Here is a 12280-nt window from a genome sequence, read left to right as displayed (position 1 = left end):
TCCGTTGTGTGAAAAGTAAGAATAAGAAGTTGAGAAACTTGTAAAGGAAATATAAATCAAGGAAGGGGATCAAGTCATCATTACGATGCTAGTTCCCAATGCAAGATATGCATGGTTTTGACACGTGTGAGCAAGGCGCGGGGTGAGGAGCAAGGTGCATTTAATGCTAAACGATGGCGTGAAGGGATAATAACAACAGTCATCCCAAAGCGTGATTCTCAAGAACTGTCATGCAGCGAGATTTATGGTTGACAACTTTTCTCTTTCACTTCTTGATCTTTTCCGGAAATGGAACTTTCGGAAAGTGGGGACTATCTATATGCGGGAATAAATATTCAAAGGTATTTAGGAACAATGAGTCCAGAGATTTCGGGTCTCAAAATATAAAGAGAAAGCATGTTCGGGGGACTTAAAACGTAGGCGAGAAGTTTTCGCAGTCGCTAGAGTCTCAAACGGATCTATACAACTACCTCCCATTCCCAACAACTCCCATCACATCAGCCATCATTGAGCAGAGTGCCACTGTGCACAGAGCCCAAGTTGCGTCACTCAACTGACGTCACCTAGGGCAGTAACATACCAAGGGTTTGTCTATATAAACAAAGCTTAGGAGAAAAGAGAAAAAATCACTTTTGTATCCAAGTTCTCACTTTTTGTATTATCATTTTTGGCTAAGAAATATACTTAGTCTCGGAGATCTGATCATTATTGTGATTTTTCTTACTTTCCATTTACATTATTAACTTAGATAAAAATTATTTCTTGTATCCCTCATAAGAGAAATAACCGAATCTTGAGATCATTAGTGAGAGTCTCTGGATTAAATACGACCTACTTGTCTTTAAACCAGTAAAAACAAATCTCTAACTTCGTTTTTTTGGTAGCTAATGATTTTACTGGAAAACAAATATATTTTTGAATGTTTCCATCTAGAATCAAGATGGGTTAGCCTTGTTTTGAAAAACCCTAGGTTTTGGGTTTTTGAAGAAGCTCCCTCAATCTTGCGGTAAGCTTATTTTTCCACATATTTTGGGTGAAATATTTCGGTTTTTGTTGGAGATTTTGAAATCTTTAAGTAAGGAAATTAAATCCTATTTTTGTACTAGCAGCAATTAGTATTTTGATCATAACAATTTACCTAGAAGTCGGAATTAGGTGATTCAAAAGACTGTGAAAAGATAAGTAAATTACCCACAACTTTCGTGTTTTACTAAAATTCTAATTCCTCTGTTTACTGTGTCAAAAATGGGGCGCAATGGCACACAAAGCTATTGTCCATATATTTCTACTTAAGAATTAGGAATAGTGGTGACCCATTTAGCCCACCATTTAACCCCATTCTTGTTCGTCATGATTTAACTTATATATATTTAAACTCCAGACCTTAAGTGAGTATTCTATTAATTATTTAAGGTACAAGAGGCACTTGTAAAGGCTAAGGAAGTCGATATAATATCTTGATCGTTGATGTGGGGATGTATAACTTCTTGGTGTTTGTTCACATATTCTTGAATTTCACATTTGATTTGGTTGGAGTTTTTTGAATATCATAAGCTTGGGTAAAATTTTCCTTCACTTTAATTTATTATCCTATTCGGTTGTTGCTTGTTAGATTTTTATTTCGCTATGCTTAAATTAGTTTCTCCTAAATTTCATGGTACATTTGAACTATTTACTTCTTTATTATTTGGTCTCGTGAATAAGTTGTCAATAAATTTTATCTTTGGATTTAGTTATTAGGCTATTTTTATCTTTTTTTACAAAATAGTTTCCGGACAAATATTTAAATTAGTAAGTATTGATTAACTTTAGTTAAGCAAAGATCCTCCCTGGGAGGTTGCTACACCTACGATGGGCACCAAACTATTTATCCGTAAATCACTGAATTTGTATAGTGGTCAAGGACACTTGGATCAATATGACCGAAATAACGAGATAATAAGCAATAACATGTAATAGTATCCGTGCTTGTCAAGAGGAAGGTTGTTTCTAGGGTTTCTTCAAAGTTGTGAAGCTTAGGAAGTTGGAGTTGAAGTGAATCTTGGAATCTTATACCCCTCAAGGTATGTAAATTATTTCTACCCTTATATTTAAGTTGATTATCAAGAGTTTTAGTGGTTTTAAGCAAAGAGAGGGTATTTGTGGAAGTGGTAAGTTGATAAAGGTTAAGATAGTGATTTGGGGCAATTTTAAGGGATGATTGGGAATAGATTTGAGTATATATATATGTGATGTCATTGTTGTTGTGGGTATTGTGGGTGATGTTGGATCGAATGTGAAGTTAAAGAGTTGTTGAGCTACAAGGGAAATGTTGTCCATAACTCGTTAAGCTCTATATGTATTTAAAGATGGTTAGTAAGCTCGGTAAATAGTCTAATTAAGATCTACGTTATCTCAATTGTAGATTTACAAGTTCAAGAGGTAGAAGTTGGACGATTGGATATACTTCGAGGTATGTTGAGGCTATCCCTTCTTTCTTTTGGCATGACCCTATGATATGAACCAAACGAGTAAGCGAGTTTCCATATTACTCTACTCTTAGAAGCACTAGGAGCACTTCAGTCTTTGATGTTCATGTACCCCGTTTATGATTGTTTCTTCTGTTCATGGGTCCAGTTTTATGTATACAGTTTATTCATGCATTACATTCATTCATATATATATATATATATATATATATATATATATATATATATATATAATGACCCGTGACCAGAAGGCGTTATATACGCAAGTATTATATGTATATGGGGTACGGGGAGATGAACATGCATTATAGATGCATTACCACCTGATCAGCTGGTGCACCATGAGGATGATATAAGGATCGGGCTGTACATACCGCAGCAATGTATATGATGATGGACGCAGAGAGGCCGATATGATATGATGGGATTCCATAGAGGCTTAACAAGCGTTATATACGCATAGACATATGTATGACCTACATTGACAGGTATGAGCATGCAGATTATGCGCTCACAAAGGCATTATCAGTCACACAAATTTATGCAGATACATACAGATACTAGTTCATACAAGTATATGCAGATAGTCATTTCAGTTTATGAGTTCAGATTCTATTCATGATTCTTATATATATGCATGTTGTTCTTATGCTTTTCATGCTCAGTACATTATCCGTACTGACTCCCCGTTACTCGGGAGGCTGCGTTCATGCCCGCAGGTTCAGCTAGACCGATAGGTAGTCCGTACTTAGTAGGACTTCTTTCCAATAGTGGTCAGTGCGCTCCATTTGATCCGGAGCTGCGGTCAGTTTTGGTATGCTAGCCTTTTGAGATGTACATGCTTATGGGTATGACGGGGCCCTGCCCCGTCCTTTCTACAGCTTTTATTCTAGTAGAGGTTTGTAGACAATTGTATGTATTAGTCAGATGATGTAGCCTTGTCGGCTTCTATTCTTTTGTGTACAGTATATGTAGCAGCCTAGCTGGCTTGTACTGTTCTTCAGCATGTTTATGTATATATGCAGATTGTTCAGAGTTCATGATGTCGCCTAATTATGAGATCAGTTTAAGTCATTTTATGGGCCCTTGATGTTCAGTAAGATTCAGATATGAGTATAGGGGTGTTTGGTCGCTAGAGGTCAGGCACTTCATCACAACTCATCGGTTTGGGTCGTGACATGTAACATCCTTCCCCCTTAGAAACATTCGTCCTTGAATGTTAAACGCTTAGGAATTCTACGAAAATTTTGCCGGAGTTTCCTCTGTAAATATATCAATCCAACCTATACACAGCAACCCAAAATAATGCCACACAGGGCCACATACTAATATATACGATAATATGGCCTCACACGACCAATTATACTAGCTATAAGTAAATCCAATACCTGGGGGTTATGATGTGTCACGACCCAACCGGAGGGCCACGACGGGCACCCGGTGCTAACCTACCCGGGCACCTCTTAACATACTTTCACTTTACATTTAGGTGAGCCACATAGCTAAATCATACTTTTCATTCATCAATCATATTAATCCCATTTTGGCAACAATACGCTTATATCATCATTAGCATCTATGCCCATATCAATGTACATAAGCCGACGAGGCTAACAAAATAATATTCAAAATATAGGCCGACAAGGCCAATTACATCTAACCATATGTCATATCATATAGGCGGGACAGGACCCCACCGTGCCCATAAATATGTACACAAAAGAATCTATACCAAAAGCTATAGCTCTGAATGAAATGGAGCTCCGCTATGTAGTCCCTGGGAAACATAGCTATGGATCAAGTCTATCTCCCTGGCCACCTGCGGGCATGACGCAGCGTTCACAAACAAAAGGACGTCAGTACGAAGAATGTACTGAGTATGTAAAGCATGGTCAACATCAATATGAAAGCGTAATAGACAACATATGAAATAGCATAAGATGGGAGATAATAGTATCATCATTATAGCACTTACTTGCTTTTCATAGGGACATTCCATTTCTATTGCGTATCCGTGTACATACATCCATATCCGTATCCGTATACGTATCCATACTCATTTACCTTTCGTATCCATTTTCGTATTCGTATTCATATTTCCATTCATACTCATATTTATATCATATACATATCATATACATTGCATATACATAGCCTTTACATAGCATACCCGACCATGAAGGTTTGGTGTTTCACATACCTGGCCCTACCAAGGCTCAGTGTTATACATACCTGGCCCTACCAAGGCTCAGGGTTATCCTTACCCAACTGCAGTGGTACGCGCGCATTATACATATACGTATTTACTATATTCTACCCAGCCATATAAGCTCATGGTTTCATAATAGCCATACATAGGCACATATACATATAAGCTCATAAGCATCTTTAGCATCATTACTATCGTCGTTCATTACATCTATCCTTAAAGGATTACTCGTCATTTAAGGAACTCAGTACAATCGTAACATATTGAGGATCATGAGCTTAGTAGCTCTTTAAAGATAGGATCATTGGAGAATATCATAGGCTCATAGAAGAATAGATATTTGGCCAAAGAACCATGCCTTATGAAAAAAAGGGTTAGCCTTACATACCTTTCCTTTCAACTATTCTATCACTTGCACGTTCTTCTTCAATGCTCACGTTTCTACCTTCATTAGAGTACATACTAACATTAGAGAATCGATAGCTTAGCATACTTGACTAAAGCTAGAGAAAATTAGACAGTATCTCCTTTATTTATACAACTTCCTCCACATCATATATCAACTCCCAAACATCAATACTAACATTCACAACATCATAACAATAGCCTTTATTCATCTACATTATCCTTACTTCTCAATTCACTTCCAATCACCCATATTCATGGTCAAATCACACGATTACGTTCATTCATATACGATGTCTATTCCATGTTCTCAATATCATCTATAACATGATTATAATCATAACATACCAAGAATCATGACTCAATCCAAACATTTACTCAAAAGTGACACTATTTCCACATTCATGACCCATTTTCTATTTCCTTCTACAATCCAAGTGTTTCAACTTTCAAATACCTTAAACAACATAGAAATATCATAAAACTTACCTTATATGGTGTAGGAATGAACCTTGGGTGCAAACACCTCACTTGAGCAAAACCCTAGTTTCACCTTCACTTGGATTTCTTGTTTTGGATGAACTTTAATGGGTTTCTTACACTTGATTCACTTTGTTTGGTGAAGTTGAACGCTAATATCTCTTGAAATCTTATGGGAGAAATGTAGAGAGATGTTCTAGAGAGAAGTGGAGTGAAAGGGAAATGAAATAAAATGAAACTTGGATCCCTTATTAAATACACAAATCAGTCCCGACCAACTTCTACGGACCAACATACGGTCCGTATAAATTATACTGACCGTATGTCTGGCCGTAGATTTGGTCCAGAGAGGGGTGCTAACCTGGGCTGATTATACGGCTGAACATACGGTCCGTATGTTTTATACGGCCAGTATGTTTGGCCGTATAATGCCCAGTCATTCCGAACTTGTTCCCGTCGACTCGTTTGATCTCCAATCCTTATGGAACCTTCTTGACACTTGTTTATCACCTCATTAAAAATCTAAGGGACATTATAACTCTTCTCCAAAGCATCGTTAAATCATCATTAACTCGTTACTCGTAAATCTCTTCCGATACTTATCATATTCCTTGCCTTCTCTTGGCAAACTTCCTCATCTAACATTGAATGTCTTTGAGATCTTACTTAGGGTCATCAAATGTCATTCCTTACTTATTACAATACCGTATACTTCGTGCTCTTCGTTAGTCTATTCACTGTGCATCAACGGAAAAATTTTCGAGGTGTAACATGATGTTTCAACCTGAGCCTCCTGGGACAATGGGAAAAAGTGTGGGTACTTAGTCTTCATCTCCTTTTCCACCTCCCAAGTCATTTTCTCGATATTATTATTTCTCCAGAGTACTTTAACAAAAGCCACATCCTTAGTTCGTAACCGACGAGCCTTCCTATCTAATATAGCCACGGGGATTTCCTTGTAAGATAGCTGCTCAGTCACCTGTATATCATCTATTGGCACAAATCTTGAGAGATCTCCTATGCACTTATAGAGCATGGACACATGGAATACTGGATGTACGGACTCCAATTCAGAAGGTAATTCTAACTCATATGCTACTTTACCCACCGTACGAATAATCTTATATGGTCTGATGTACCAAGGGCTTAGCTTACCTTTCTTGCCAAATCTCATCACCCCTTTTATAGGTGAGACCTTCAAGAAAACCCAATCTCCTACCTCGAACTCTAGCTTGTGACGCTGGTTATCTGCATAGGATTTCTGTCGACTCTGAGCCACTAATAATCTTTCTTGGATGACTTTCACTTTGTCAACTGCTTGCTGTATCAAATCTGGGCCGGCTAACTGATTCTCTCCAACATCAAACCACCCTATAGGGGATCTACATCTCTGCCCGTATAAAGCCTCATAAGGAGCCATTTGGATACTGGAATGATAACTGTTATTATATGAAAACTCGATAAGGGATAAATGATCATCCCAGCTACCTCGAAAGTCAATTACACAAGCTCTCAGGATGTCCTCAAGTGTCTGTATAGTACGCTCCGCTTGCCTATCTGTCTGCGGATGAAATGCAGTACTAAGACTCACCTGAGCCCCTAATCCTTCCTGAAAAGATCTCCAGAAGCTAGCTGTGAACTGCGCTCCTCTATCTGAAATGATGGCTGTAGGAACACCATGAAGTCGTACAATCTCCTTAAGATAGAGCTTCGCATAGGCTTCGGCTGAATAGGTAGTTTTAACAGGCAGGAAGTGAGGGCGACTTTGTAAGCCTATCAACTATGACCCATATTGAATAATACTTTCGCTGAGTACATGAAAATCCTATAATAAAATCAATGTTAATTACTTCCCATTTTCATGTCGGAATCTCCATAGCCTGCAAAGAAACCTTCGGGCTTCTGGTGCTCTATCTTGACTTGTTGACAATTTGGACACTGAGTGATAAATTCTGCTATATCTCTTTTCATACCACCCCACCAATAAACTTCCTTGAGATTATGGCACATTTTTGTCGTGCCCGGGCGAATAGAATAGCGGGAATAATGAGCTCTCTCCATAACCTGCTGACGAAGACCCGCAACATTAGGAACACATAACCTATCTCGATACCTAAGTACTCCATCTCTTGTGATGACGAAGGGTGTCTTTTCCTTCTGAGGGGCTGTATCCCGATAATGAACTAAGACAGGATCTTCATATTGACGCTCCTTTATCTCAGCCACCAAAGATGACATCACTGTATCTTGAACTGTAACTCTTGTATCGCCTGAGTCTAACAACCGAACTCCAAGGCTAGCCAACTGACTAACTTCGCGGACTATCTCCCTCTTCTCTAGCTGCACATAAGATAGGCTACCCATGGATTTACGACTAAGAGCATCTGCAACTACGTTGGCCTTTCCAGGATGGTACAGAATATCAACGTCATAGTCCTTTAGCAACTCTGGCCATCGTCTTTGTCGTAAATTCAGGTCCTTCTGCTTAAAGATATACTGGAGTCTCTTGTGATCAGTATAAATATCAACATAAACACTGTATAAGTAGTGCCTCCACATTTTCAAGGCGTGGATCACCGCAGCTAACTCAAGATCGTGAGTTGGATAATTCTGCTCATGCTTCCTTAGCTGCCTAGAAGCATAAGCAATAACCTTGCCATGTTGCATTACTACACAGCCTAGCCCAAAACCTAAGGCATCATAATAAATCACATAGCTGTCTGTTCCTTCTGGAAGAGTCAAGACCAGTACTGAGGTTAGCTTATCCTTCAATGTCTGAAACCTCCGCTCACATGCGTCCGTCCACTGAAACTTAGCTGATTTCTGAGTCAGCTTGGTCAATGGAGCTGAAAGAGAAGAAAATCCCTCTACGAACCTCCTATAATAACCTGCCAGACCCAAGAAACTACGTACTTCCGTTGGTGTCATAGGCCTTGCCCAATTCTTCACTGCTTCAATCTTTTGAGTATCCACCCTAACGCCTTCATCTGAGACAATGTGACCAAGAAAAGCCATGGAGTTCAACCAGAACTCACACTTAGAAAACGTCGCATATAGCTCTTTATCCCGAAGAACTCTAAGCACCGCACGTAGGTGGTCTGCATGCTCGGCTTCTAACGGCAAATAAACCAGAATGTCATCTATGAATACAATCACAAACAAATCTAGAAAGGGTCGGAATACACGATTCATCAAGTCCATAAACACAGCTGGAGCATTAGTTAATCCGAATGACATAACGCGGAACTCATAATGCCCATATCTAGTCCTGAATGTCGTCTTCGAAATGTCCTCTTTCTTAACCGTAACCTGATGATATCTCGATCTCAAATCTATCTTTGAGAAATACCTGGCACTCCACAGCTGATCAAATAAGTCATCAATCCTTGGAAGTGGATACTTATTCTTTATAGTTACTTTATTCAACTGCCTATAATCAATGCACATTCGCAAGGAGCCGTCCTTCTTCCTTACAAATAATACTGGTGCTCCCCACGGTGATGTGCTGGGCCTAATAAAGCCTTTCTTGAGTAAATCCCTCAGCTGCTCCTTCAATTCCTTCAACTCAGCAGGTGTCATTCTATAAGGAGGAATGGATATTGGTTGAGTATCTGGCAATAGATCAATAGAAAAATTGATCTCTCGCTCCGGCGGGATGCCTGGAAGCTCATCTGGAAACACCTCAGGGAACTCATTAACCACAGGAACAGACTGAAGGGTTGGTGACTCCGCTTGTACATCCTGGACTCGGACCAGGTGATAAATATACCCTTTTCTGATCATCTTTTTTGCCTTAAGGTAGGAAATAAACCTACCCCTCGGCGAGGCAGCATTACCTTTCCACTCTAAAAGAAGCGGTTCGCTGGGAAACTAGAATCAGACCACCTTCATTCTACAATCGACATTAGCATAGCAGGTAGCTAACCAATCCATACCTATAATGACATCAAAATCAATCATATCTAACTCAATCAAATCTGCTATGGTATGACGATTACACACTATAACTACACAACCCCGATATACTCGCCTAGCTATTACTGGGTCACCAACAGGCGTAGACACCTCAAAAGGTTTAATAGACTCAGGCTCTATCCCGAATTTACTAGCAACAAATGGAGTAATATAGGACAAAGTAGATCCGGGGTCAATCAATGCGTATACATCATAGGAGGAAACTGATATTATACCTGTAACAATGTCAGGAGATGACTCACGATCATGTCTACCAGCTAGTGCATAGATGTGGTTCTGAGGACTGCTCGAGCTAGATACTCCACTCCTCCCTCTACCACGTCCTGCTGGGGTCTGAGAACCTTGCCCTGGAGGGCGTACAGAGGAAGAAGAACCAGCTACGGACCCTGTAGGCTGAACAATACCTACACCATCCCTTATCGGGCACTCCCGCATCTTATGGCCTAGCTGGCCACAAGCATAACAGCCATCTGACCCAAATCGACACTGCCATGATTGTGGTCTACGGCATTGAGCACACCGCGACAAAGGTGGCCTCATCTGGCCTGACTCAGGTCTATGCTGAGAACCTGGTGCCCTAGAACTCTGGCCCACTCCAGAATAAGAAGACTGATCAAACTTCTGATCTGGAAACCGCGAAGGTGCACTCCCTGCTGAATGAAAGGGATACCGGGAATGCTATTGTCTCTGTCCTCCCTTGAACTCACCAGCCATCTCTAAAGATCTATTCTTCTTATTACAGCCTCGATCATGCTCACGCCCCATTCTCCGCTGGCGCTTACGGTCCTCCAAATTCTGCGCATACGCCTGTATGCGGGAAATATCCATGCCCGGCTGTAATGCAGCTGTCGTGCATTGATCAATCAGATGCGGCCCTAGACCAGCCACAAAATGATGGACTCTATCCTCTATATCGGCCACCATGGGCGGTGTTACGACCCAAACCGATGAGTCGTGATGGGAGTCTGACCTCCAGCGACCAAACACCCCTAAACACTTATCAGAGACATATTGAACATCAAAGGCCCATAAATGGAATAAACTAATCTCATAAGAGGGAAACATCAGAACTCTGTACAATCTGCATATATATATACACCATATGCAAAAGAACAGTGCAAGCCAGCTACGCTGCTACATATACTATACACAAAAGAATGGAAGCCGACAAGGCTACATCATTTGACTACTACATACAATTATCTACAGACCTCTACTGGAATAAAAGCTGTAGAAAGAACGGGACAGGGCCCTGTCATACCCATATGCATACACATCACAAAAGGGTGGCATACCAAAACTGACTGTAGCTCCGGATCAAATGGAGCGTACTGACCACTGCTAGATCTAGAGGTCCTACTGAGCTGGACCACCTGTCTGTCTCCCTATACCTGCGGGCATGAACGCAGCCTCCCGAGCAATGGGGAGTCAGTACGGATAATGTACCGAGTATGTAAGGCATAAGAACAACAACATATATATACATATGAATCATGGATAAGATCTGAACTCATAAACTGAAATGACTGACTACATATACTTGTATGAACTAGTATCTACCTAAACCTGCAAAAATCTACGTAACTGACAATGCCTCTGTGGGCACATAATATGCATGCTCATACCAATCAATGATGGTCGTGCATCTATATGAGTGCGTATATAACGCCTGATATGTGTGCGTATATAACGCCTGATGTATGTGCGTATATAACGCCTGTAAGCCTCTATGGCATCTCGTCATATAATATTGGCTCCTCTGTGGCCATAATCAATATCATTATCATAGTAGTAATGTGTATATAACGCCTGATATATGTGCCTATATAACTCCTTCTAGTCACGGGTCAATGTACAGAAATATATAATGAATGTATGCATGAATAAACTGTATGAATGCGAACTAGCTATAAAAGACTGGACCCGTGAACAGAAAGATTACCCATAAATGGGGTAAATGAACATCAAAGACTGAAGTACTCCTAATACTTCTAAAAGTAGAGTAATACGGAAACTCGCTTATTCGCTTGTTGGATCATATCATAGGAACATGCAAAAAGAAGAAAGGAATGACCTTAACATACCTAGAAGTATACTCAATCGTCCAACTTCTACCTCTCGAACTTGCAAGTCTACAATTAAGATAACATAGGGCTTAATTAGACTATTTACTTCGGTTACTAACCATCCTCAAATACGTATAAAGCTCAACGAACTATAGACAATAATTTCCTTTGTAAGCTTACAACTCTCCAACTTCTCATTCGATCCCACATCAACTATAATACTCACATCAATAATGCCAACACATATGTATATCAAGATATACGTAAACCCGCTTCCAATCATCTCTTAATATTACCCTATATCACTACATTGTCCTTCATCACTTAACACTTCCACAATTACCTTCTCTTCACTTAATATCACTAAAACTCTTGATAACCAACTTAAATACAAAGGTAGAAATCATTTACATACCTTGCCCCGTTGACTGCGCACCGCAGATGTATGGCTGTGTGATCCCGTCGACGCCACACGTTGACGGTCTGTCAACCATGTCAACGACCCGTCGACGACGACTGGTGTCCTACAGATATTCTGATTTAGTTCAGATCGCGTCGATTCGTTCAACTTCTAACTCTATAAATTGCCAGGAATATCTGCTGGTATCCTCATACACGGGGTAAGACATTTTCTACCACCAAACTCGGGCTCGGGTCTCTATTCCAAAGGCATACCC

General features: G+C 40.0%; 1 protein-coding gene across 1 annotated transcript; it reads right to left on the bottom strand.

The window, feature by feature from the left end:
- Nucleotides 1-228: 228 nt before the first annotated feature.
- LOC132045314 (uncharacterized) lies at nt 229-6982 on the bottom strand. Its single transcript, XM_059435868.1, has 2 exons — nt 6347-6982; nt 229-315 (listed from the first exon to the last, which is right to left on the bottom strand). The coding sequence occupies exons 1-2, from the start codon at nt 6980-6982 to the stop codon at nt 229-231; spliced, it is 723 nt and encodes a 240-aa protein (XP_059291851.1).
- Between the last annotated feature and the right edge of the window lie 5298 nt (nt 6983-12280).

The sequence above is a fragment of the Lycium ferocissimum genome, unplaced genomic scaffold (assembly GCF_029784015.1).
Source record: "Lycium ferocissimum isolate CSIRO_LF1 unplaced genomic scaffold, AGI_CSIRO_Lferr_CH_V1 ctg6420, whole genome shotgun sequence".
Lineage (NCBI taxonomy): Eukaryota > Viridiplantae > Streptophyta > Magnoliopsida > Solanales > Solanaceae > Lycium > Lycium ferocissimum.
The sequence above is the reverse complement of the archived record's forward strand: the minus strand, read 5'-3'. Positions and strand labels throughout refer to the sequence as shown.

Bases quoted from the DNA above. Each gene is read 5' to 3' on its own strand.
- LOC132045314 (XM_059435868.1), bottom strand. From the start codon at position 6,982: ATGGCTCCTTATGAGGCTTTATACGGGCAGAGATGTAGATCCCCTATA. The intron at 316-6,346 runs GTTGAAACATCA...TCCCGCATATAG, and splicing joins CATTGTCCCAGGAGGCTCAG to ATAGTCCCCACTTTCCGAAA.